Source organism: Pan troglodytes, chromosome 3 (assembly GCF_028858775.2).
Source record: "Pan troglodytes isolate AG18354 chromosome 3, NHGRI_mPanTro3-v2.0_pri, whole genome shotgun sequence".
Classification (NCBI taxonomy): Eukaryota; Metazoa; Chordata; class Mammalia; order Primates; family Hominidae; genus Pan; species Pan troglodytes.
In genome coordinates, this window is record NC_072401.2 from 83,074,111 (window position 1) to 83,101,873 (window position 27,763).

A 27,763-nucleotide genomic window follows, 5' to 3' on the forward strand; every position below is an offset into this window, starting at 1 on the left:
CAGATAGTGTGATCCTGTATCAACCATTTCCATTTTATGATGGAACTCTTTTAGATACTGCTGTCTCTATTAGAGTGTTCCTCTAACATCACCTGAAACAGCATGGACATTTCAGGTGTCAAGATCATTTTATATTCTTCAGTCATAGATGTAGATATAGTTAGCATCCATAGCAAGGCAGTAAATGCCCGTCTAGTAGAAGTTCTGTAGTCCAGAGTCCCAGTAGTTGTCACTGGGAGGTGCTAACTGGCTTTTGCCATAAGACCTACTAAACACGCAACAAAAGACTATCAAGTAGAAAATTTGTCCCTACCAGCATTCCAACTTCCTCTACGCTCTGAGCTTGGGCAGTTATACTGGCTCCCATTTATCATGTCCAATTAATATTGCTTGAAAGGCAGATTTACATGCCCTCTGTTTTACAGTAGAAGAAACATTCCCTAGTCAGATACAATGTTCATTCCCATAAAACATTTAGATAAAGGAGACACAGCTACTTTACATAAAGCCTGTTCAAACATTCCAACTTTCATAGTCTTATAAACCCTTATGATTTTATGTTTTAGTCCTAGGAACTTCTTTTCTCTACCTCCAGAACATTTTACCCTCTGTTGTGCAAAAGGCTTTAGGTTCCCAGCAGGGGGTTGAGCCAAGGGACCCTGGCCCTTTTGTCAGTCTTTATCTTGATTAACCTGCTTCAGTTTTGCCCTGAAACAATTGTTGGTCAGCCTTATCATTATAATCCCTGTCTTTTAGCTTTTTAAGTTTCTGCAGACTGGGGATATAGCAAACTAATTTTGGGCTCTTTAATGTTGGGGACCCAGCAGGGGCTTCTTTTAGTCCACACAACCTTCAATAGTGTTGTATTAAGACCCTTGTTTTAACCCCATAAATTTCCATTTTATTTATTTGATTTTTTTAATAACCATCCAAAGATTTCCTCCCTGCTGGGACAAGTTCCATGACCCTTTCCTTTCTTTTTCTTCATTCTCTTTCTACCCATTTAGTTTTATCTATATCATTTTTTTCCTTCATTTTGAAACAACCTTTAAATAACCTCTAAACTAGAAAAAATTACTTTTTCTTAAGCAAAAACCATATCCTATCTTTTATGTAGCTGTAGCCTTCTTCACCAAAAACTCATCTTCCTTTCTTTATACACTGTGTATATAGAATTGTTTCTCTTACATCTGCTAGTTTTAATTACATACACTAACTACTATTGTAATTCTTAGTAGTACTAATTTCCAGTAAAAAATCTAGGAAGTGATTAATTTTAATTAAGCTCACATGCAAGTCAAGCAAGTGTCAAGAAGGTCACAGAAGCAGCAGTTTTATGACCTTAATCAGAGACAACCTAAACCTGTCTGACCAGTAGGTCTAGGCAAAATGTCTGAATTAAATTCTGAAGATGTTTCTATTTTATTTTACCAACAATTTAAAAACTAGTTTCATTTACCAAAAGTTTTCTTAGATCACATAGAAATGTCACACACACATAACACATATAGACATATAGGCATACAGGCACACAGGAGCAAACCTTACAGCTTTCATAAAGAATTGTCACTGCCAGCTTTCAGATAGTTTTCATTTTCCCTTTTGTTAGCACAGCATACCCTGTAGCACTTTATTTTTCATCCTGAAAGTAAAAATTGCTTTATCAAGTCCCATGAAAACCTGAGCATAGATGGTTTACCTCATTCTTAATTCTTAGAGAAGCCCCTGGGGCTTTCCACTGACCACCACAAGGTTGTCCCTCCTGGTAAATTTCCTTCATTAGGCCAAACCTCTGTCACAGCCAGAATGATCCAGGCCATAAGGCTACAATTCCCTTGTGTATGCCTTGCATTATGAAGGCGTTGCTGCAGGGCTGGGTGGGTAGTAATGTCACTCATTTTTTTCTGCTTCATTCCTGGCTAGGGAAATACCATCACCCACTGTGTCCCACAGTTAGACCATCCATGCAGCCAGGGGTTCCCTAGGTAGTTGTTGTTGTTGTTGTTTTTAACTCATTTATGCTGGAGGTTGCAAATTTTTTGTGTGTGAAAAATCAGACCTTGGTGATGACTTTGAGCAGTAGAATATAAATAACTCCCACAAGCTTAGTGTTCCAATAATGGAACACTAGGCATAAATGGGTTAAAGACTAATCAAGTGACGCAGTGGGAGTAGAGAAGGAAAAAAGAAATCTGTAACTGGTTGTCATCAATTAGTAGTAAACACTACTGTGCTAGGACCACCCAGTAGTTGGTTAAAGGTCTTTGCAATCTCTGAGTTCTGCAGCAGTGTATTCCCTGGCCGGGAGAGTCTCCTGTAGTGGCTCATCCTCATTTTCCTGCAACTGTTGCACTTTCACTTTCCTTAGCATGAGGGGCAAGCTTACTCTAATGCTTTCTTCCTGATTGATCATTTGCTCCCTTGACTTTTAGTACTTAAGTATTTCTTTTTTTTTTTTGGCTTGAAGTTAGTTATTTTAAAATAATTTACATTGATATTACATAATGTCTTTTATAAATAAAGCGTTAATAGATGTTTAATTCCATTTAGAAATAAATGTGCTGAAATTGCTATACCTTTAAAAAGAAATAAAATGAAAGGGTAAAATGTATAGAGGGAACTACTCTGTGCTGAGTAAGGGGACCTGGGTCTACCTGTGACTTTTCTAGTCTACTTTTTGCATCTGTAAGAAAAGGAGTTAGACTAGAAGATGATCTCTACAATTCTCTGCATTTCTGATTTAGTATTCTATTTAGTTATTGTTTCCAGCCTTTTAAACTCATGCTTTCTCATTTTACCTCCTGCTTATTATCATGCGTCAAGATTTTGTTGAGTGCTTGTTTTTGTAGTTGATGTTAAAAAAACAATAGTAGGTGACTTTGCTTGATAACTACACATAACCATGCCCACAGGATTCTTCCATGACTCTCTGGAGACCCTACAGTGAGAGGCAGATGTAGGGGAGTGAGTAGCTAAATGGCAGCCTGGGGACCAAATCCTGGCTCTGCTACTTACTAGCTGCATGACCTGGTGCAAATTACCCAGCCAGTTTTTCTGTTCTCATTTCCTTACCTGTGAAATAATGTGGGAATAACAATAGTACCTATGTAATAGGACTGTTTCAATGATTAAATAAATTAATATGCTAGAACATTAGAACAGAATAAATTTTCGATAAATAAGTGGGTTGCTGTTAGACTGTATTTATTTATTTATTTATTTATGATAGTATCTCTCTCTGTCTCCCAGGCTGGAGTGCAGTGGTGTGATCTCAGCTTACTGCAACCTCCACCTCCAGGATTCAAGTGATTCTCTTGCCTCAGCCTCCTGAGTAGCTGAGATTACAGGCGCGCACCACCACGCCTGACTAATTTTTAGTAAAGATGGGGTATTTTTAGTAGAGGTGGGGTTCTGCCATGTTGGCCAGGCTAGTCTTAAACTCACGACCTCAACTGATCTGCCTGCCTCGGCCTCCCAAGGTGCTGGGATTACAGGTATGAGCCGCTGTGTCCGGCCTCTGTTATACTTTTTACTGACCAATTACAATTATTATCCCTAATTGTTACCAGATATTTTTGTGGAGCCTTATTTATTTAATTCCATTGTTTTTCCTATCAAGAAGAGTACAATTTATTTTATTTTTCAACTAATAAAGGACACACTTTTCATTTTAAAGCAATTTAAATACTAGAGATTGATGGTAGTGTAACTGGACAGAGAGGTATTTGAGGTTCGTAGGGTCTATTTCTTGCTTTTCAGTTTGGAAGCTGAGAAAGATTTGACCTTTAGTGCTTTAGCATTGTTTCCAAGTATTGATTTTCTCTGTTTAAGTTACTTGTGCCTCCATCTCTCCTTTTGTAAAGGCTGATATTTGGCTGGGTGTGTTGGCTTACGCCTGTAATCCCAGCACTTTGGGAGATCAAGGCGGGTGGATCACTGGAGGTCAGAAGTTCGAAACCAAGCTGGCCAACGTGGTGAAACCCCGGCTCTACTGAAAATACAAATATTAGCTGGACATGGCGGTGCACACCTGTAATTCCAGCTACTCGGGAGGCTGAGGCAGGAGAACTGCTTGAACCCAGGAAGTGGAGATTGCAGTGAGCTGAGATCGCACCACTGCACTCCAGCCTGTGCAATAATGTGAGACTCTGTCTCAGAAAAAAAAGACCGATATGACTGATATTTAACTTCAACTTCTAGAGAATTAAGAATTTTTAAATTCATTCTTATAAAAAGCACTGAGACATTTTTAGGAAAATTCAGCGTGGATTGAAAATCATACTGAGTCAGGAATCAAAGCTTATAACAAATACAAAAAATGTATGAAATGAAACCCAGTCATTAAGAAATACATTTTTCCATGACAGTTTTCCTACATGTCCAGGCCTTACAGGAATTGCAAAATCTTGTCTCTCAGTTCTGGAAGGGCACTGAGAGATTATCTGATTGAAATGTCTCACCATTCATGAGGATTTGTGATTGTGGGGAATTGAGTGTGATTTCTTTAACTACTCTCCTAGCGCAGTAATTTGAAGTACAAAGTCATGTGGGTGGGAGAAACCAAGGGGCCCTACTGGTAAGTTGTGCTTCTTAAAAGCATTTTTTTCTGGGAAAGAATAATAATCATAAAATTATAATATTAGGTTCTTTAGTCTTCTCCATGGCAATGCTATTAGTAATTAGAGTAAAAAAATTTTTTTCTGAACTTGGATTTTAGGATAAAGAAGGTGGTTTTATGGTAAGGGATTCCAGTCAACCAGGCTTGTACACAGTCTCCCTTTATACCAAGTTTGGAGGGTGAGTAATCCTGCCATTTTTTTTTTATAATTTAGAGTTTTTGTGTGAACTTCCTATGTAGTTTATATGGATTCCTAATTTTCATAAAAATATGCAGCATTTCACCATTAAAAAGAAAACCTGAACTTGATTTCTAAAGTGTATATACTGTTTTTTGTATTTATATTTTCAGTAATTTTCCTTATAGTTTTTCATATATATTTGTTGAGTATGGCTATAATAACTTTAGTAACATTCAACAAACATTTATAGTGAACTGTGCTGGTCACTAAGGATAAAAATATGAGCAAAGGAGGCAGAGACCCTGCCCACCAGTAGGTTAGTAGATGCTGCAGCCCAGTAACAGAGAGTGATGGTAGTAAGTGCCATGTGGGAGGGTAATGTGTGTGTGTGGCGGGTTTGGGGATGGGGGATGGTACATACACAGCCCAGGCACATCTTGAGTTAGTCATGAACGCTCTCCCAAGTGACATCCAGGCTGAGACCTGATAGGCGAGCAGGAAAAACTTGGAGGGAGGAGACGGAGTGTTTCTGACCCAGGAAATTGCCTGGACCTAGACGGGAGAGAGTATATGGTGAGTTCAAGGCACTGAAAAGTATGTTGTAGCTGCAGGTAGAATGGGAGCACAGAGTGAAGGGAGGAGAGAGAAGCCTCAGAGTTGAAGCAGAGGCGAGTTCATGTCAATGTCAGTGACTCTGAGCTTTACCCTAAGAGCAACAGGAGTCATCTTGAAAGTATTTTTAGCAAGAGAGGACTAGAGAAGATCTGTGCTCTAGAAAGGTCCCTCAAGTTGAATATTTAAAAGTCTAATTTATTCACTATTGGCGATTTAAGTGTTCTAGACATTTGTAAGTTTATGCAACAGCAGGAACAAAAAGCAGTAGCTGCTAATAGCTATTTTAAGACTTCCAACTGTTGTTAAATGGAATTCATAAATGTTCTCTTTCAAAATCTCATGCAAAGGGCCAAGTATGTTTTCAGTGAGTAATTTAAAAACTTTGACATGCTAATATGAAAGACAAAGCTAAGAAGAACAAGGGGAAAGTAAAATTTGTGCCAGGAATAGATGGGATCATATGGAGAGACACTGTGGTTGCCCTTGTAGAAAACATCTTAAGAATGAAGTTCTATTATTTCAACTTGGTTCTGACACATTTTGATTTTTGTTCTAGAGAAGGTTCATCAGGTTTTAGGCATTATCATATAAAGGAAACAACATCATCTCCAAAGAAGTATTACCTAGCTGAAAAACATGCTTTTGGCTCCATTCCTGAGATTATTGAATATCATAAGCACAATGCAGCAGGTAAGTGAGCTGTGAAAACCTACTTCAAATATAAGGTAGTGATTAAAATGATCAGATACTGTGATTAATTCCTTGAGCAGTTTTCTTTTATAGTTAGTTCATTGTAGAATGTGGTTGATTTAAAATTACTGCATATTAAAGGAATGATATATACAAAGAAAAATTAGAAATAATATCAAGTTTTATAAAAAGCTCTGTCTTGACCTTAGGACATGAGTTATTCCAGTGGTATATAGTACATGTTCACATTACATTTATACACTGTTGGTGGCAGCGTAAATTAGTTCCGCCATTGTGGAAGACAGTGTGATGATTCCTCAAAGACCTAAAGACAGAAACACCATTCAACCCAGCAATCCCATTACTGGGTATATACCCAAAGGAATATAAATCATTCTATTATAAAGACACGTGCATGTGGGTGTTCATTGCAGCACTATTCATAATAGCAAAGACATGGAATTAACCTAAATGTCCATCAGTGATAGACAGGATAAAGAAAATCTGGTACAGATACACCATGGAATCTATGAAGCCGTAAAAGAAGAATGAGATCATGTCCTTTGCAGGGACATGGATGGAGCTGGAGGCCATTATCCTTAGCTAACTAACACAGGAACAGAAAACCAAATACCACATGGTCTCTCTTATAAGTGGAAGCTAAATAATAGGAATACATGGACACATAGAGGGGAACAACACACACTGGCATCTTTTGGAGGGTAGAGGTTGGGAGGACAGAGAGGATCAGGAAAAACAACTAATGGGTACTAGGCTTAATACCTGGGTGATGAAATAATCTGTACAACAGACCCCCATGACGCAAGTTTACCCATATAACAATTTGCACTTGTAACCCTGAACTGAAAAGTTAAAAAAGTTCACATTTATGTGGTATATATGTCCTTGATACTAAAGTCCAAGATATGTCTATTTCAGAATAGTCACAGAAGATGCCAGATAAGCCAGGATTCAGTCCTATGCTATAGGTTTCCAGAGACTAGAGTAATCATGTCCCACAAGTTAACCATCTTGAATCTCTGGTACACTTACCACCAGAGTGGGAACAAACTGAATACCAAAAAAATAACAGAAACCACATTCATGAAAATTAGAGTTCCACAGGATTATATAGAAAGATTTCCAGCCTTTGACTTTAAAAATGTAACTGGGCAGGGATAGCCCAGTGCTTCACACAACTTATGAAAAATTTTGAAATTTTATTGAAGGCACCCTTCGCAAAGCCTATTATTTTGTGACTGTTCACTTTTTTTTCAGATAATAATAATGGTTATTTAGATAAAATTTACATACTATAAAGCTCACCCATTTAAAGTATACAATTCAGTGGTTTTTAGTATATTTACAGAGTTGTGCCAACTATCAGCATAATCTAATTTTTTTAAAGAACATTGTCATCATCCCAAGAAGAAATCTTGTGTCAAATAATTGTCATCCCATCCCCCTTCACCAGCCCAGCCCCAGGCAACCATTAACCTACTTTCTGTCTCTCTTATAGATTTGCCTATTCTGGACATTTCATATAAATGGAATTATACAATATGTGGTCTTCCGTGACTAAGCTTCTCTGACTTAACTGTTTTTGACGTTGTCATGTTGTAGTATGTAGATGTATTCCATTCCCTTTTTTAAAAACATACATCACAAGTTTATTGAAATAATCAGATAATATAAACAAAATGAACAGGGCTTGACACATAGTAATTGCACAATAACTTCTACCTATTATTGAGTTACAACCCAGAGCCTAACACAATATTTGTGGAATGCTTATGTTCTCAGGCCAGCATACAAGTCTACATTTAACTCTTAAATAAAATAACAGTTTCAAATTGAGTATAATAATGCTAAATGGTGAGACAGGATCAACCCCTCTATCTCCAAATATAGGGGGATTATCTTACCATCCACCTGTTGTATTAGAAAGTCATGCTTCATCTACTTATGGAAGCCAACACATAGCCTAGATATGTACAAACTATAGATATAATGATGTTAAGGAAAAAAATTGCTGACAATATCACTAGGGATTCTAGACAATGTAAATTGCCATTAATGTTTATTGCTGTGATGGACTTCCTGAACACATTGTTAGAAATTGGTTTGTGGCCAGGTATACAAATAATTCATTGTATGGATTTTATTATTCATCAGTTGATGGACATTTGGGTTGTTTCCACATTTGTTCTCTTATGAATAATGCTTCTGTAAACAGTTGTGTACTAGTTTTTGCGTGGAAATATGTTTTCATTTCTTTTGGGTATTTACCTAGTTATGGGTATGCTGCGTCATATGGTAACTCTGTGTTTAACATTTCAGGAACTGATTTCATATCAATTTATATCTCATTCTGTTGTTTTCTTTTTTGGTGTTTTTGCTCCCTAATTTTTTCTTCCATGTTCCTGTATAAGTTTTATTCTTCACCGTCATCTCAATTCATTCAACAAACATATATCAAGTGCCTACTGCATGCCAGAAACAGAGCCAGGCTTTGGGGAGACTTCAATATTTCAGTGGTGGACTAGGTGTAGTCACTGATCCTGATTTTCCCAGACCCTACCACTTGCGGGGAGACAGAGAAGTACATAACGATTTTAAATTGCTTTGAGATATCTTGTAGTAGAGGAAATACAGAGTGCTATGGGTGTTTATGGAAGAGACACCTCCTGTTTCTTATTGAGTGCTGTATGCAACTTGGGTTAAAAGATCCACACTGATTTCCAGTAGTTGGTATTCCCAGTTGTTGCTATCCTAAAGCCCGATTTTTATGCTAAGATTGCTAATACTGAGTCATGTCAGGTGAATAACTTCCATTTTTAGCAGACTAATCTAATTCCCTTTCATAGTTCAGCTCTCATATTGGAAAAGAACACGAAATAACTGTTAGAAACCTTTTAACATCCTTTAAAATATTTGAAAAAAGAGAAAGCTGGCATGGTGCCTGTTAAACACTGTAGTATTTAAAAGAAAATGTTTGTTGAATGAATAAAAGCATATGGCAGAGTGCTGTATGTACACACAGAGGATGAGCAGTAAATGAATAAATGATGAATTTTCTAAGTGAGTTTCCTGTAGCATGTGACCAAGCAGAATGATTATGAATGAGTTTGACTGCAACGCTTTCTTTGATTATTAGGACTTGTCACCAGGCTTCGGTACCCAGTTAGTGTGAAAGGGAAGAATGCACCCACCACTGCAGGATTCAGCTATGGTAACTCTTATTTTGTGGTTGCATGAGCTAATTTTCCTTGAAAAGAATCCATTGTCATAAGATAAATTTGGATGTGTACTATTTCACATACTGGAACTGTTTTTTATAAGTTTATAGTATAGGTTTTTAGATAATTATACTTAAGACCATAGCAGCCTAGGTATTCAATTTTCATCATTATTCATAATTCCATAGAAAACTTTCTGTCAGTGAAAAATAAGCATTATCATGTTAACATCTAAAATAAATCAAAGCCCTTCCTGGTTCTCACTAGCTTTATTGGTTACAAGAACGTGAGTAAGGATGGAGGTAAGAAAGCAAGCTTCCAACTTAATTGTCTTTGTTGCTTCTGGCAAAAGCCTTTAAAACAGCAAATTAGATTATTTCCAACTTGATGGAATTGAAAAAGAACAACAACAAAAAAAAACCTGAGAAGGAAGAGTGGTAAAGAAGGAAGTATTTGTTTGACAAAAGTACCTTTAACTTTCAGGCTATATTATTATTAGCTTGTTATGCAGAATTGTCTTGCCTTCTTCATTTCACGTTGGTTAGAAGGGATTCATCCTCCCCACCTTTGGCAGTTCAGATGCAGGTTTCAAGTCTGTTCTGTGTTTTACCAGGAATTATTACAGTGTTATCCTGTAATTTTGAGGTTGATCTTGGTTATAGGTTCGTTTTCCCCTTCTCTGATTCATGCTATGTTTTCCTTTTTAAATATGAACACTTTCCCTTTCTGTCCTGCAGAGAAATGGGAGATTAACCCTTCAGAACTGACCTTTATGAGGGAATTGGGAAGTGGACTGTTTGGAGTGGTGAGGCTTGGCAAATGGCGAGCCCAGTACAAAGTCGCAATCAAAGCTATTCGGGAAGGTGCAATGTGCGAGGAGGACTTTATAGAAGAAGCTAAAGTGATGATGTAAGTTGCTATCATCTTTCTGGCTCATCTTTTTGTATTAAAAAGTGGCCCCTCACCAAAAACTTGGTAGTTTCTTTTCCTATAGTAACTATATATATGTCTTCCTTCCCAGGAAACTGACACACCCGAAGTTAGTGCAGCTTTATGGTGTGTGCACCCAGCAGAAACCAATATACATTGTTACCGAGTTCATGGAAAGGGGCTGCCTTCTGAATTTCCTCCGACAGAGACAAGGTCATTTCAGTAGAGACGTACTGCTGAGCATGTGTCAGGATGTGTGTGAAGGGATGGAGTATCTGGAGAGAAACAGCTTCATCCACAGAGATCTGGTAACCCTAGCCACCCATATTCCCACTCATTGGCTGAATTCCTTTATAACACTGGCTCAGCAAATGTGCAATGATGTATTAATAGCCAATTTTTGTTCTTAACAATCTTTCACCATTATTTTTAAAGTTGGTAAATTTAACTTGCCCTATAATTTTAAAGGAAAGATCTTTATTCAATCTAATGATTTACTTAGTTAATATCTCCAAGCAAGTTTCCATGTTTTAATTTTTCGATCTCCATAAGAATCCCATGAGATAGCTACTCACATTGGATTCTCTTACCATCATTCTTGTACAGATGAGAAAATTAGCTTCAGGGAAGTCAAAAGCCTCGCCTACTGTGATAAATAGGGAAATTGGGGTTGGCCTTGACTTTCTAACTAGATCCCAAGTTCTTTTCCACCTCACACACTATAAACAGAAACTATAAGAGAAATCCTTTGGATTTTTAAAAAATCTCTCAAATCACTGGGAAAACATGGAGGTTCATGTTAACTTCTCAAAATGCTAGAAAAAGAAATCCGTTACCAGTTCTAAATTATGATGGAGACAATTTTTCCCTTCTCACCTGTTCTCACTCTCTCCTCCATTCTTCTTTTCCTTCTGTTTTTCTTCTCTACCTGTTCTTTACAGATGCTTTCAGCTATCAGTAGCACTCTGTCCCCTGAAAATAATCAGCTGAAAATGTCTGTTTTCAGCATATCAGTAGCACTGTCTGTCCCCTGAAAATAATTCTTTTACCAAGAAGAGTGTAATTTTCATTTGGGACTTTCTCCCATATTTTAGTTTTAGCTTTCTAGTGATAAAGCATGGACACATTTCTTTTAGAAAGCAGAAAAACTTTTAAAAAAATTTTTTTTCCTTTGAGACAGGTCTTACTTTGTCTTCCAGGCTGGAGTGCAGTGGCGCAATCTTGGCTCACTGCAGCCTCAACCTCCCGGGTTCAAGCGATCCTCCTGCCTCAGCCCCCAAGTAGCTGAGACTATAGGCATGTGCCACCATGCCTGGCTGATTTTTGTAGAGATGGGGTTTCGCCGTGTTGCTCAGACTGGTCTCGAACTCTTGAGCTTAAGCAATCTGCCTGCCTCAGCCTCCCAAGTGCTAGGATTACAGGTGTGAGCCACTGCACCTGGCCTTAGCAAAACATTTTTTAAAGTTAACAGTCACCTTAGACAGACATTGTTCTGATAAGTATTTTACAAATAAACTTGTTTAATCATAATTCTGGGAAGTAGATTTTCTTATTATTCCCTTTTTACAGATGAGGAAACTGAGGTGCAAATAGGATAAAATAACTTCCAATGGGCAAGTAAATTGTAGAGCCAGGATTTGAACCCAGGAAGTTTGGCTCTAAAGTCCCTACTTAACTACTATGCTATGCTCTCTAGAATTAAAACATATTAGAGAATTGAAGATTTGGAGATGGAACACTTTATTTCCTAGGTGTGTTTTGGGATACTTACCTTATCTTATATTCAGTTTCTGTGTCTGTAAATTGTGGGTTATAATGTTGTTTGGCTTCCAGGACTGTTTTAAAGGTCACATTATTTGACTGGGGCAATGGGCTTTGTAAAATAGACATGCTGTAGATAACATCGGTTATTGTTATCATTGTGTCAGGGATGATGAAGAACATCTCTGTCAGTTAAAACTTGTGAACTAAGAACTAAGAACAAAATAGATGTCCTTATAAAACTGATAAAAACTGAGTATCTACGTGGGTGTGGCAGATTACACCTGTCCACACAGATGATGTTTTGGCAAAAACGATTCTTACATTTCTGTGCCTGTGATATTGGTATTACTATGGTAGGTTTGTGTCACCCCTTATGGGAAACTTTGGATGCTCTTGTCTCCTTGGTAAAGAATCCTGTTGACCATCCAGTGCAGGCATTGTGGAGTTGTGAAGTGTTTTCATAGGAAGATGCAGGCAGTCCAGGGAATGGATATTAACTCTCACTTTATAAGACTCTTAAAATGCACTCAGCAAGAAGGAACCTCATACGAATGGAATTGCCACATAGAGAAAATAGAATTATGAACAGTCAGGAAGAAAAACATATCTTGGTCTATGGGTTATGGTATTAAAAATATTATCGGCCAGGTGTGGTGGCTCACGCCTGTAATGCCAGCACTTTTGGAGGCCGAGGCGGGCGGATCACGAAGTCAAGAGATCGAGACCATCCTGGCAAACATGGTGAAACCCTGTCTCTACTAAAAATACAAAAAAAATTAGCCAGGCGTGGTGGCAGACGCCTGTAGTCCCAGCTACTCGGGAGGCTGAGGCAGAAGAATCACTTGAACCCAGGAGGTGGAGGTTGCAGTGAGCCAAGGTCGCACCACTGGACTCCAGCCTGGTGACAGAGCGAGACTCAGTTTCAAAAATTAAAAATTAAAAAATTAAAAAAAATATTCATGTCTTCCTTCTGAGAAATACTACGTCTTTCTATCAAACTATTTTCTTAAACCTTGTAACCTTGAAGAACATGCAAGAAAATATAAATTAAATAATCCACAATTGTATTTGACCAATTTTGTACATCATGTTATAATATACTGGGAACATAAATGAAAAAGCAAACTGTATTTACACATAGCTGTTCTTTTTGAGACGGAGTCTTGCTCTGTCACCCAGGCTGGAGTGCAGTGGCGCGATCTCTGCTCACTGCAACCTCCACCTCATGGGTTCAAGCAATTCTCCTGCCTCCAGTCCTAGGTAGCTGGTACTACAGTTGTGTGCCACCACACTTGGCTAATTTTTTTTGTATTTTTAGTAGAGAAGGGGTTTTGTCATGTTGGCCAGGCTGGTCTCGAACTCCTGACCTCAAGTTATCCACCCGCCTTAGCCTCCCAAAATGTTGGGATTGCAGGCGTGAGCCACTGCACCCAGCCTGTTCTTTGACTGGGATGAGATGACCAATCACTGAGCAGAAATATTGGATAAGAGATTGGTCGCCCATCATTTTGATGGTTGTGTGTTATTAAGCTCACCTAGTGAGAACCGGATTAAGGACTTCAAGAGATGTTCTCATTGTCAGTAAGAAAATTGGATAGTTTAATAAGAACAGGTCTGGGAGGGAGAAAAGTGAGTTGACCCTTCTATTAGCCCTTGTTTAAGAATGACAGTTGGCCGGTGAGGTTGCTCGTGACTATAATCCTAACAATGGGGGAGGCCGAGGCAGATGGATGAGGTCAGGAGTTCAAGACCAGCCTGGCCAACAAATACAATAATTAGCTGGCTGTGGTGGTGGGTGCCTGTAATCCCAGCTACTCTGGAGGCTGGGGCAGAAGAATCACTTGAAACTGGAAGGTGGAGGTTGCAGTGAGCCAAGATTGTGCCACTGCACTTCCAGCCTGGGCGACAGAGGCAGACTCTGTCTCAAAAAAAAAAAAGAAAGAAAAGAAAAAAAAAAAGACAATTGGTAAAGATTATGTAATAATGCCTTATTGCAAATACAACTTTCTGACCTGCCTATTCATTTTTTCAAATACACAATGGAAATACTTCCATAGGGGTAAAAACAACTTATTAAAGGGTGTTTCCACTCTCTGCAAATGTTGACTAGGTTACACTAAATTTAATATAAATAGAACTTACATTTTCCTACTTAAATGGTAGAATTTTAAAACTAATATACCATCATAATGTTGTTTTCCAGGCTGCCAGAAATTGTCTAGTAAGTGAGGCGGGAGTTGTAAAAGTATCTGATTTTGGAATGGCCAGGTATGTCCAAGTATACGTGGGTTTAGGTGATGTTTGCATTTTTTTGGTGGAATTAATAAGTGTGGGAATAATTTGCACTGATGAAGCAGAAAGGAAATCTTGTTAACTGGTTCTCAGATTAAATTAAGTATATATTGTGATGGTAGTAATTCTCTCCACTAGGTGGTAGTATAGCCTGTTAAATACACTGTATTTCCTGGTGTGGATTAGATTTCTAGAATCTTTTCTTTTCACAAAAACATATTTGGTGGTGAGGTTCTTAGTATGTCCATGTCTGCAGTGTTTTTCTTCTCTTAATTTTTATAATTTAATAGTATTATAAAATACCTTTTAAAGGTATTTAGTTTATTTTTTCTCTCTTCTCCCTCCGTCTGTCCATTCATTCATCCATACATCCACCCATAAAAAATCAGGTGCCTGCTCTGTGCCAGGCATAATGATAAGCTGAACCATATAGAGAATAAGACCTACAAGTCCTTGCCCGCATGCAGCTTACATTGAGGAAGAGGGTGAATCAGAAGACCTGATAAAGTTACATGATCGAGCACGGTCGATACTGGTAAACTGTGGCTGTCAGTCTGACCCAAACCTCATTTGGGTTTCACATTTTTAAATGGATGAAGAAAATGAAAAGAATATTATGACATGTAAAAAAAAATCTGAAATTCCAATGTTGCTGTCCATAAAAATAGCGTGATTGAGACACAGCCTCGCTCATTCATTTAGGTGTTACCTGTGACTGCTTTCCTGCTACAGATGCAGAGTCAAGTAGTTGTCACGGGGACTGTATGGCCTGCCAGATCTGAAATATGTGTTATCTGGCCCTTTACATAAAAGTTGACTGATCCCTGTAATAGAGATAATTTGGGGTGGTGCTGAATGATGATGCAGGGCAAGAGTGAGGGTGGCTACTTGATCTGATGTTCAGGATGACCTCTTTGTGATAGGCAGATTTGACTGGAGACGAAAAGGTAGGAAGTAGCCAGTGTAGGTGAAAATAAAAGGATAAACTATTTCAGGTAGGAAGAAAAAGTGAAAAAGCTTGAAGTCTGGGACACGTCTGGCCTGCTCAAGGAACGGAAAAAGCGCCAGGGTAGCTGGCCAACGGGCAGTGCCAGGAATGCTCATAAATGCAGGCAAAGACCAGGCCATGTAGGGCCAAGTTTAACTCCTAAGGAAACTCAGGCCCAGGGAGATTAGAAAACTGTTACTGTCAGAAATGGGACCAGAACTTCCAACTCTTAGGATATTAATTACCCAATGCTCTTTATTTGCTTTTATATACAGATACTATATATTTGACAGGCTGTCTGCCGCTTTCATCTGTTCAATCGTCATATGTTAGGCTTTCAGAAAATCTGCAGTTTTGTATCAACCACTCAAAAACCTCTTTATACCCTAAATTCAGACTCCACTGGCTGACAGTTTGATCCAGCCCACAGTGGCATTGTCTGCCAGCCAGCAGCTGGCTTTGTGCCGAGTCACCATCTTTGTCTACATAGCAAAGGATGTTTGTGCAATTCTTCGAAAATTTTCTCATGGAACCTTTTAGAAATTAATGGTATATTCACACACAATACAGAGATACATTCCTTTTGTAAATATGTGCTGCCCACCTTACAGAAAGTGCTGAAGTCTTTTCATCTACCAACCCTAATCAAGGATTCTCCCCTAAAGTTAGCTACTGTTACCAGTTTTTGTATGTTCTTCCAGAAGGACATTGTATGTTCACATAGAAAAATTATATAGTATTGTTTTGAGTGTATGTATGTATGTGGGGATGTTATGTATAAATACATACTCCACCATTTACATGTGGCATTTTGTGTTGTGTTTTTGTTTTTGTTTTTTTGCATTTGCTATTTTCATATGCTGTAGTTTTAAATTGTGCTCTGTGGAATTGGAGGCCTGAAAGCATGTGTGTTTCTAGATGCTTTATACCACTTCCTCTGGAGCAGCTCTGCTTTAGATTTTTTACATATGGGGCCTTTGGGTAAAATTTTATTTAAAGAACAAAATTGCTTACAAAGAAAAGCTTGCAAACTATTTTATGATACCTTGTCTCTACTGCCTTATAAAAAGAAAAGAAAGAAAAACAGAAAAATGAAAGTGCAGATGGTAACGTGGTGATGGATCCATCTCATGCACTTAAATTAAGCTGAGAGGAAGTTGGAAATCACCAGGTGTGGCCACTGAGGTGAACATTTAGCTTCAACCGGATGCTTGTTGGACTTCAGTCAACTGTGTTTTTGATTGCAAGGGGAAAAAAATGAAAGAGCAAGTAGAAAAAGCAGATTGTTCTTCAGAGGTGTAAACCCATGGTGTGTCTTACTCTAGGTATGTTCTGGATGATCAGTACACAAGTTCTTCTGGTGCTAAGTTTCCCGTGAAGTGGTGTCCACCTGAAGTGTTTAATTACAGCCGCTTCAGCAGCAAATCAGATGTCTGGTCATTTGGTAAGATCCATGGTCCATGTTTCCTCATGTCCGTCCACCCTGAGGAGAAAGTGGATACGTCCATTTGGTAATCCTTATCCTTTTCCAGGTGTTTTAATGTGGGAAGTATTCACGGAAGGCAGAATGCCTTTTGAAAAATACACCAATTATGAAGTGGTAACCATGGTTACTCGAGGCCACCGACTCTACCAGCCGAAGTTGGCGTCCAACTATGTGTATGAGGTGATGCTGAGATGTTGGCAGGAGGTATAGATTTTTTGTGTGCTTTCTTTTTGAATCTCTTAGGGATTGGGCTTGGTAGATGGATAACATGCAGTCTTTATAGCCTAGTGAGGTGGTGCATCTTTATAGTGATTTCAAGCTCTAGGTAGGAAGCCAACCCTCTCAACTCAAGTTCTGAATAACGGGAAGAAGAATGTAAAGATGTGGAAAATGCTAATAACTACCTCGATACATTCAGGCTGCTTCCTCACTTCCAAGTGGGACTCCTTCCATGGTTGCCTGAGATAGGGACTTGGGGAATAAGCCTGGAGAAGTAGCTCTTTTTTCATTGGTTCACTTGTAGAGTTGAAGTATTATTTTTTTACCAGAGTTGGTTTCTTTCTCTAAACCTCAACTTTCCGATGTCTTTGAAAGTATTGAAATGTTACCTCCTAAAAGAGATTAGATACCAAATGACTTCTGAAAGACAGTAACATTAGCTCACATGTATTATGTACCAGGCACTATACTTAGTGTTTTGGATTTAGTTCTCAAAACAACACTTTGAGGTGGAGATACTTTGACTGTAGCCACTCTGTAGATGAGAAGATTAAGGGTCATGAGGTTGCTGCTTGCCTGGGGTCACTTAGCTACAGAACAGTATAGGCCTGTCTGATTCCAAAGCCCAGAGTCTCAACCACTTGCTGTACTGCCTCCCAAGAGCATTGATTGGGATGGGCAGAGACATTCTGGGCAGGAAGTGGTGCTAAAGGGAGAGAGAACAGCTTGAGCAAAGGTAAGGAGGTGGTTATAAACACAGTGTGCACAACAGTGGAGACAGTGGCCCTATTTAACAGACAGCCCATGTGAGGGATTTTGTGGGGAATAAGATTGGGTAACAAGAGGGTCGGGAAGTGGCAGATTATAGAGGCTCCTACAAATTTGCAGGACTTGATTTCACAGGCAGTAAAAAGATCTGTCAGGGTCTTGAAGAGAGACGTGAAAGCAGTGTCTTAGAAACGTTAGCCTAGCAGCAGTACATGCAGGGTAAATTAGGGTAGAGACAAGACCCCTTTGGAGATGCCTGTATGTCCTAGTCCCAAAGCAGTGAAGTCTCTCTGTAATATGCTGTGTTTAGGAGTTGGAGCAGTGAGAGGTTTTTTGGAATGGATTCTGGAACCCACAGCTTCTCTTTGACTTTTAATTGTAGAAACCAGAGGGAAGGCCTTCTTTCGAAGATCTGCTGCGCACAATAGATGAACTAGTTGAATGTGAAGAAACTTTTGGAAGATAAGCGATGTGTGACCAGTGGCTCCCAGATTCCCAAGCACAAGGAAGGATGGGCATTTTGTGGCTTTTAATTTATTGAGCACTTGGACATGTAGATTGTTTTACTTACACAGTGGAAACACATAAATAATTTGCTTCTAGACCAGCCTCTGTCTAGACTTGCTTCTAGACAGAATCTCCCAGAGTGTGGAAATGTTGCCTTAGAAATGGTGATTAAAATCACTCATTTCTATTCATTCCTCAGGCACTTGAGTGACAGTTGTTTACCAGGCACTGTGTGTAGCCCCAGGGTTTGGCCATTCAGGGGTGCACACATGGGACCATGTTAGCTGATGCCAGTTGAAGGCCAGGGTATGTGGGAAGGGGAAGGGTATTAGAGTCATGACCAAGCAACCCTTCTTTTTCCCTTTGACTTCTACAGAAATCTGGGCCTGAGACATTGTCTACAATTGGGTTCTAGATAAATCAGGAACCCACCTTGGATAAATAAATACCTATCTTTTGTTTTGAAAACATCTCAGTTTTCAAGACTGCTCTTAGTATTACATGAATAATATTTGTATGCTGTATATATTGTAAATATATATAATATATAAAGTTATATATTTATGAGAAACACGAATTGTCTTTTAATTGAAACTTTTAATCCTGTAGTATAGGAGTTCACCTTCTTAGGACTAGAGACTGTGCCTTATAGCTGTTAATTCATTTCCCCCTGAACATCAAATATGCCTGAAGAGAAGAAAGTCTAGATTCTTCTATGAGTAACGCCCCCTCCTCACTCAGGTAAATGTGTCTGGGGATGCCTGTCCAGCTTAACCACGTGCATTTGGCTTATGTAATCCTGCCCATGGTGGCCGCAGCTAATCAGAATCAGATGGAAAATTAAACCGGGTAATCTACTTCTAAGCCTTAAGAATATTCCCTGGGACAGAGACACTATAATTGGAAGTGCTGAGCTCTGGGGCAGAAGGATCAGGTGACCTTCGCAACAAAGTTTGCCCCCACCTCACATAGGACCCGGAAGCAGCCTGAGTTGTGGCGGAGGATCCAGGAAGCTACCGAGAGAAGCAGCGAGCATGGTGTTCCGTGCCTCCCGGACGTTTTTCAGGAGGCCTGGTTGGACTTGGGTTCCTGGATGGTGGGATTGTTGTACAGCCTCTCAGGAGACCCTGCTGTCAAGACTGTGTGTGTGGATTTCTCACCCTTAGAAGCTCTACTAAGACATCAACGGAGTTAGGGCCTTCCTTTTTGCCTTGTGAGCGCCAAGGAAAAGAAACTATCTCGGTCACGTGAGCGCCAGCGAAAAGAAACTGTATCAGTCATCCAGAGACCGTTTATTGCCCAACACGTTATTCTTGCTGTTGGTGGGGTAACTAGCCGAGGGAGACACAGCGCCTTCCCTTCAGGAGTTGCGTCTCCTCTGGAGGCCATGATGGTCTGCTCTGGAGCATTGGGTGAACACACAGGCTGGCTGCTCTGGGCAGCGCCTTCACTCTGACCCTGGAGAACCATTTCATTTCATCCTGGTCAGTCTAGAGTCTGTGCACCAGGCAGTCCATCCACTGAAGGCTGTGTTTATTCTTTTCCTGTGCCCCTCATAATGGAAGAAAGTAAACTGCTTATCCCGAGCCTTATCACAATCTGCCACATTCCTTCTTGTCTACCTGTTTAACTGTACCCCCATCACAAAAACAGGCACAAGTTTTTTTTTACATTCCAGGGTACATGTGCAGGATGTGCAGTTTTGTTACATAGGTAAACGTGTGCCATGGTGGTTTGCTGCACCTATCAAAAACTCATCACCTAGGTATGCATTAGCTATTTTTCCTGATATTAGCCTGATATATATATTTCCTGATATTAGCCTGGCATGCATTAGCTATTTTTCCTGATGCTCTCCCCTCATCTGCCCTCCCCAACAGGCCCCAGTGTGTATTGTTCCCCTCCCTGTGTCCATGTGTTTCATGGTTCAGTTCCCACTTATAAGTGAGAACATGTGGTGTTTGGTTTTCTGTTCCTGCATTACTTTGCTAAGGATAACGGCTTCCAGTTCCATCCATGTCCCTGCAAAGGACATGATTTCATTCTGTATAGCTGCATAATATTCCACGGTGTATACGTACCACATTTTCTTTATCCAGCCTATCATTGATGGGCATTTTGGTTGCTAACCATGCACAACTTTTAACTGACTTGTAGCTCATTCAAGGAGTCGGTCCTGGCACACTCTACCTTACTATCACTGTCAGCCTTTTCTCCTTCCTTCCTGACCTTCCCTCCTCCCATCCCATACTTCCCTTTTCACCTTGAGGAGCTACGGGAAGTACTAGGTGGTATGAAAGAGAGTGAGGAGAAGATAGAGTCCCTGTCCTAATGGTCAGTGTATGCTTTTTATGGGAAAACAAGATAGATAGCACCTGGCAACATTTGTCAACATTTCCTTCAAAAATCTTTAAATATTTTTCACTAAGACTTAGAAAAAAAAAGTTTTATACGAAAGCATAACAAAGGCAAAAGGTGAAGTAAAAATAACAGTCATCACCCAGAATGCTAAGGAGACCTTAATCTAAACCAGGAAATTGGAAGGGCGATTAGAATATGCTGTGTCTTCGTTAAAGTTGCTCTGTTAATTAGTTGACACATGGTTATGCTTTCCAGTGGGATGAAGTGAAACTCCCAAGTGTGTTTTGTATTGTTGGTGTTTTTATATTTCTCAGCCATCCCCCAATCACATTTTAGGGTTATTACTAGATTGACTTCCCCCAAATAAAGTGTCTGCTGAGTGGGAGGATGGAACATTCTAAACTCAATATTCCAGAGCCTAGAATCTAATTGTTTCTGCCACTCACGGTGTGGCCTTGGGCAAGTCCCTTATTCTGTCTGTGCCTTCATTTCCTTCCCAGTCCAGAGAGGGCAGTTTGATTTGATAATTTTAAAGGTGCCTTTTACCAAAATTTTGTGATTTCTTGAAAATGATGTTTGCGAGTCACCCACACCTTTGGGGATGAGAGACTAATAGCAGATACCCTCAGAGATTGGGATGGAGATTACTGAGCTTTCTTATATATGCCATTGGTTGTCATTTATACTCTTCTGAGGTTTTCAGAACAGGAAAATAGGTGGGGTTAACTCTGCCCGTGAGAAACATCTTGAGCGAACTATGATTTCAGTTGAAAGATGTGTTTTTGTGAGTAGAGCACCGCAGAAGAACTGAAGACTGTTGTGTGCTCCCCGCAGAAGGGGCTGCCATGATCCTTTCCTCCTGTGAGTAAGATGGGCTTTGTCATTTATTTTTGGGGCTTGTTCTGGGGCCTGTTATTCTTGAACAGCAGAGGAAGTTTTTTTTTCTAAGGCATAGAGCTTGGGAACATTAAAAGATAATTTCCTCAGATGTTGTGACAGAGTTTTGTTTCTTATTTAAAGAACCACAGTGGTGATGTAATTCTAACAAAGGTTCAGCATTGAGAACATAAATGAAAGAAAAACAAAAAGAGTGTCCAGAAATCTGCATATGTGTGTGTAGAAATGCAATCAGTATGAAGTACTTGTTTTTAGAATGAGACTGTAATGAGCTCTGGGCTGAAGGCCAGGAGACCAAGTTCTAGTTCTGGAATGAACTCTGGGCTGAAGGCCAGGAGACCAAGTTCTAGTTCTGGATTTGCTCCAGCAGTGGTGGATCACAGTGGGCAACTTTATATATATATAAATACACACACATACACACACACACAAATAAATATCTATATTTAAGGCAAAAGGAAGAGAAGTCAAAACACAACTGTGTTTATACTCTGAAATTATCTGCTTTATCAAGTAAACATATAGACTTAACCTTTATTTTCACAGGGGTATTTATTCACAATTCATGTAGACTTCCGTTATCGAGGACCTTTCCCAAGCAATTGGAATTTAGGCAAAACTGATTCTTATCTGCAGTCAGAGCCTGAGTAAAGGCCGAAATAAGAGTCAAAGTCACGAGTCTCTACCTGGTTAAAAGTGTGAACATGGTCAAGTGTGAACACTGGCTCAAATGTCTCTTTCCCTCATATATAATACTACATATGAAGATGTTATTTTAATATTTTTATAGAATATAAGACCACCGTTAAAAATAAGTGCTTGTTTTAGGAGAACAGAGAAAGATTCCCTAGACACTGTTATCTGTGAAGATCCTTGGTTTGAAAGAGCTGTGGGGGATGCTTATAAATCCAAAGAAATTAGAATAAAAAAAAAAAACAAGCAGAATAGTCTTCTAAATAAGAAGGCAGCCGTCATATCAGAATTGCAATGTGTTTGTTTCTTTATAAAGGTATTTATTGAGCACCTACTATGGGCCATGGTCTATACCAGTTCCTTTATATTCATTATCTGAAATCTTCACTACAAACTGGCAAGGTGAAAATTGTTATTCTTATCTAGCCAGTAAGAAAATTGTGCCTTTGAAAGTTTAAATCTTGCCAGAAACTCATATGGTTGTCAGACTCAGGATTTAAGCATGAGACTTTTTTTTTTTTTTTTTTTTTAGACAGAGTCTTGCTCTGTCACCCAGGCTGGAGTGCAATGGCACGATCTCAGCTCACTGCAACCTCCACCTCCTGGGTTCAAGTGGTTCTCCTGCCTCAGCCTCCCGAGTAGCTGGGACTACAGGCGGATGCCACCATGCCTGGCTAGTTTTTCTATTTGTAGTAGAGACAGGGTTTCACCTTGTTGGCCAGGTTGGTCTCAAACTCCTGACCTCAAGTGATTTGCCTCAGCCTCCCAAAGTGCTGGGATTACAGGCATGAGCCACCACACCCGGCCAAGCATGAGACTTGCCAGACTCGGGATTTAAGTGCTCTTCCTTTTGCCTTAAATATGTATACACACACACATACACACATATATAAATGAATTTATATGTATAAATAAGCTCAAAGGGAGTGTGTGTATGTGTATATTTGTATACATATAAAGCTGCCAACTGTGATCCACAAATGCTGGACGAAATCAGAACTAGAACTTTAGCCCAGGCCACTCCCTTTTTGCCCACCTTGCAACAAAATATAAAGAAACAATAAACCTGAGAGGTGCTTTAAGAACTTTATTTTGGGAGTTGCTTTGGAAGACTATTCAGTCCCATGTGCAGTTTTGGAAATACTTATTAATTTACCTCTAAGACTCAGAGGGCCTTATTTTGCAGATAAGGAAGGAAAATACTGTCTGATTTTAATACTAGATGACGATGGAACCAAGCTTCAACAAAGCTCAGCCATATCAGATTAAAGCAATCAAAGACCAGCTAAAAAAGTCAAGTTTTTACATTTCTGACTTTTAGGTAGCATTAAGGAAAAATTGATTGTAATTTTAAAATGTCATCTGTTTAAGCAAAATCCCCTCATAGAAGCCAACAATTGTTTGTAGATTTTGTAAAACAAAAAAAAAATCAGGCTATTCCAGTTGTGCTGACCTGAAAATAACTCATAGTCTTCCATTCACGCAGATAAGAGCAAGCCTCCTGTAAACAGAAATATAGGCCAAGCAGAGCAAAGCAGAAAAAGCGACAAAGCAGCAACCTGTGTCCCCTGCCACCTCCACTGGCAGGACAAGCTCAGCAGTGACTTAAGGATCTTTAAATATTAAAAGCTGTGTGAGCATCTGCTCTTTATTTCCCTCAAGGTCAGAACTAAAGAAAATGCTATAAATTACAGCAGGAAGGATTCGGTTATATATAAAATAAATCACTGTGAGTGTTGAGACAAGGATTTGATTGCCCAAGGGATTAAATAAGGGACTACCTATTGGCGGGATATTTTGAGGATTATTCTCTCTGGCATGGATTTGATGAAATCTCGTTCTCCTTTCCAGCTTCTGTTAATTTGATTTGATGGTAAGAATCACCTATTGTCTACTGTATATTGCAGCTGAATGTGGCTACATTTTCTGCTGGGTAAAACAATGAGTGTTTACTATTGACAAGGAGACAGCTAAGTGATGCCTCAAGATGTATTACTGTTAATCAAAAAACAAACAAACAAAAAGAGTCCAGCGAAGAAGATTGCTTAAGCTGAGGAGTTTGAGGTTGCAGTAAGCTGTGACTGCACCACTCCACTCCAGTCTGGGTGACAAAGTGAGACCCAGTCTTTTAAAAAAAAAAAAAAAGTTTATATGTTTATTAGGGTCATTTGCCAAAAACATTTGTTGTTTTAAGCATTGTCATAGAATCCTGGCTTCAAAGGCTGCTGTAGGGTGGGAGAAGATAATTGTGGAGCGTGGGATATTGATCATACTGATGGGAGATTTGGAGTGGGGTCTCAGGGCACTGCTCCAGTGAGATTCAGTTTGTGAAACGTACTTGGTATTGCCAGCATTTCCATCAACTCACAGTTGCCCTGAGAACAGATCCAGCCTAGAAGAGTTATTTAAAGGACAGGGCAAGGGAAAGCAGCTGGGGGCTTAAAGAATTCACCTCTTAGCTCCCCTGTTTGCCTAATTTCTCTGCCTTTCTTTATTCCCAACTTAGAGAGTAGAAAGAGTGGTTTCTAAGTCTTGGTGTGCCTGAAGCATGCCTGGGGTGCTGTTAAAAGGCAGGTTTCTGGGCTCATCTCCATAACTGGATCTGAGGGTAAGGTAAGGACGTTTTGGTCACACTGCCTTTCTTGGGCCTCTCTTTTCAGAGTCCTATCTTAATCCTTTTTGTATCTGATTCTCACACCAACTTTGTTAGGTCAACACCTTCCATTATTACTATTATGAATATGAAGATAAGGAGGGTAGCTGTGGTAGGCAGCCTCTAAGATGGCCTGATGATATCTGCCTCCAGATATTCACGCCCTTAGGCAGTCCTCCTCCTTGAGTATGAATTGGACCTAGTACCTCACTTCTTGTGATTAGAATATGGTAAAAGTGATGGAACGTCACCTCTGAGACCAGGTTACAGAGGCGGCGGCTCCCATTCCTGCGATCTCAGGCTTTCTGTCTCCTGCATCGCCGGCTGCTTTGTTGGGAGCACTCTCAGGCAGCCCACAGAGAATCCCCATCACGAGGAACCGAGGCACCATGACCTGCTTGGAATTCGCTTAGAAGTGTATTCTCCAGCTCTGGTTGGGCCCAGCTTGACTGCAACTCCATGAGAGATCTGGAGACACAGGCACTCAGCTAAACCATTCCAGAACTCCTGGCCCACAGAAGTGTGAGATAACTGTTGTAAGTCATTTGGTCTCAGAATAATTTGTTTCCAACAATAGATAACTAAGTGTGTGGCAAAAGCAGAAGGAGCCGCAGATTAAAAAAGAACTTGGCCACTTTCGCCACCCTTCTACCTGGGGCTGGAGTTTGATGCCCTTTCTGAAAGATTAAAATGGACACTAGATGTGTCTTTTCTTTTGTCTTTAAATCATTTCAGTTTTTAACTTGTCACTGCAGCTGCCTTTTGTAACTACTGCAGATCCCCACATTTCTCCTCTGTGGAGCTCCCCAGGCCAGCAGTGCCCACACTCCCTGCCCACCGAGGGTCAGTGAGCAGTACAGCTTCTGGCCCAGTGCCAGCCACGCCCGTGTGCCTTGTGGCCAAGCACTTTTCACATCACAAGCTGGCTCGATGTCTTGGGTGTGATGTCTGCGAGCTTATTATGAACTTTGAGCTCACAGAAAACAGTGTTCTAGGAAACACTGTTTTGAGATGTGGGGGAGTGGGGAAGTTGTGGGCAAGGTGCCTGCAAAGACCAACTCACATCAGCCCCTTCTGAGAAAGAAAGAAAAATTGCCTCATAGACCAAACAAGGGTTTGGGTGGCTGCTGTCCGTGTCTGGGGAGTTGCCCTGGCAGAAGCTGGGAAACAGATGAGCGGTCATCATCAGGAAGATTTCTGCCTTTCCTTACAGCACCTTTTACTCCCAGAAACATTATCTTCCCTGGTGCCCAGGACTCCATCCAGCTTGCCAGGCTTCTAGAATCTCCTCGCCCCACACAGCACCCCTTCAGGCCATAGACAGGTCAAGCACCACTCTTCCACTCAAATTGATCAGTTTGGTGTCCTGTTAGCTAGGTACTTGTTTTCTCTTAGTTACCAGTGACTCCCCTAAAGTAGTTATCCTCCCTTCTTTAAGGTTTCACTAGCAGTATAATGTCAAAAAAACAGAACAGTCAAGGTCTAACACAAATTACTCACTTATTTTATCCATACATTTAGAAAAACTAACATCTCTGGAGACCATCACTTCTTAGAATAATGGACATTTTAGTGTCAAAAGGAAAAGTGCACACACGTGGGAACAGAGACACAGGATCACTTCAGACCCCAAATGTATAAAGGGCATAAACTCAGAATAAAGGATAACTTTCTAAATTGAATAAATATGTGAAAAACTCAATGTCCCAATTTTACTATTTTCCCCTCTCCTTGGTGTGGGGTCTTGGTTTGGTGTCTAACTCCAAACCAAGAAGTCTAACTCCAACTTGGAAGTCTTTTCTAACTCCTGTTCAGAGGTAGAAATCCATCCATGCTATAGCCAAGCTAGTTATGTGTCACTCTCCCCAGATAATATGGGTTAATGTGGCTAAAACGTGCCTATCTTCAAAAGGCCCTTAAGAAATGGGGCCTTTTGAAGATAGGCTGGGCGCGGTGGCTCACGCCTGTAATCCTAGCACTTTGGGAGGCCGAGGCAGGTGGATCACGAGGTCAGGAGATCGAGACCATCCTGACTAACACAGTGAAACCCCGTCTCTACTAAAAATACAAAAAGAAATTAGCCGGGCGTGGTGGCAGACACCTGTAGTCCCAGCTACTCGGGAGGCTGAGGCAGGAGAATGGCGTGAGCCCAGGAGCAGAGGTTGCAGTGAGCCGACATCGTGCCACCGCACTCCAGCCTGGGAGACAGAGTGAGACTCCATCTCAAAAAAAAAAAAAAAAAAAAAAAAAGGATGTAGTGGTGGGCATTTATGGCAGAGTAACGAGGAAGTTTGGCCTTTCTGTAAATTTCTGGAAAAAAAAACAAAAAGTATATGTTGCAGCAAACTTACAGAATCAGCTCTGGTCACCCAGAGCCATTTTTCCAAAGCCACAAGTTTTCAAGGCTTTCCCCACTCACCACAGCCCATCAACTGCAAAAGCAGCCGGTATCAGACATTCCTCATCTTAAAACCACAACCTGGAGCGCCTGGGTTGGGCAACAAGCCTGGTCTTTGGGTTAAGGCAGCTCTCAAAACTGAGCCAGTTTCAAGCCATGTTTTTAAATATAAATCACTAGCCATGTGCCAGTTATTATGATGACCAAATTCAGTAGGAATGCATTTCACTCAAGGCACTGATTCAAAACGAAACCCTGACATCGGAAATGCCAGGGGATGAACTGGAGGTGACGATGTAAACTTCAAAACATTAGACATGAGGAAGCGACAGCGGCTTTGCTTCCCGCGCAGCCCGGGCCCCACAGTTCTTCATATCTGTTCCTTTGTCCTCTTCAGAGATGACCTTAGGAGCTATTCTGAGAAGGGGTGCTTCTCACTTTTGCTTTCTTCCAGTGCCCCCTGG

The 27,763-nt window shown here is 40.2% G+C and overlaps 2 protein-coding genes across 6 annotated transcripts in view; both read left to right on the forward strand.

Moving 5' to 3' along the window:
- The window catches only part of TEC (tec protein tyrosine kinase), a 131,300-nt gene extending 112,432 nt beyond the window's left edge, over positions 1-18,868 (forward strand). For 2 of the 5 annotated variants that reach the window (XM_517310.7, XM_063808911.1), the window contains exons 10-18: positions 4,718-4,797; positions 5,971-6,104; positions 9,262-9,336; positions 10,081-10,252; positions 10,365-10,581; positions 14,241-14,305; positions 16,643-16,761; positions 16,850-17,007; positions 18,173-18,868. In XM_517310.7, coding sequence (XP_517310.3) covers positions 4,718-4,797; positions 5,971-6,104; positions 9,262-9,336; positions 10,081-10,252; positions 10,365-10,581; positions 14,241-14,305; positions 16,643-16,761; positions 16,850-17,007; positions 18,173-18,256 — 1,104 coding nt within the window. In that variant the 3' untranslated portion in view covers positions 18,257-18,868. The remainder of the gene's footprint in view (positions 1-4,717; positions 4,798-5,970; positions 6,105-9,261; positions 9,337-10,080; positions 10,253-10,364; positions 10,582-14,240; positions 14,306-16,642; positions 16,762-16,849; positions 17,008-18,172) is intronic. The other 3 variants (XM_063808913.1, XM_063808912.1, XM_016951780.4) reach the window with 2 other exon arrangements.
- Positions 18,869-21,093: 2,225 nt separating this feature from the next.
- Positions 21,094-27,763, forward strand: part of TXK (TXK tyrosine kinase) — a 68,042-nt gene continuing 61,372 nt past the window's right edge. The window contains exon 1 of the mRNA XM_016951783.3: positions 21,094-21,519. Coding sequence (XP_016807272.1) covers positions 21,504-21,519 — 16 coding nt within the window. The 5' untranslated portion in view covers positions 21,094-21,503. The remainder of the gene's footprint in view (positions 21,520-27,763) is intronic.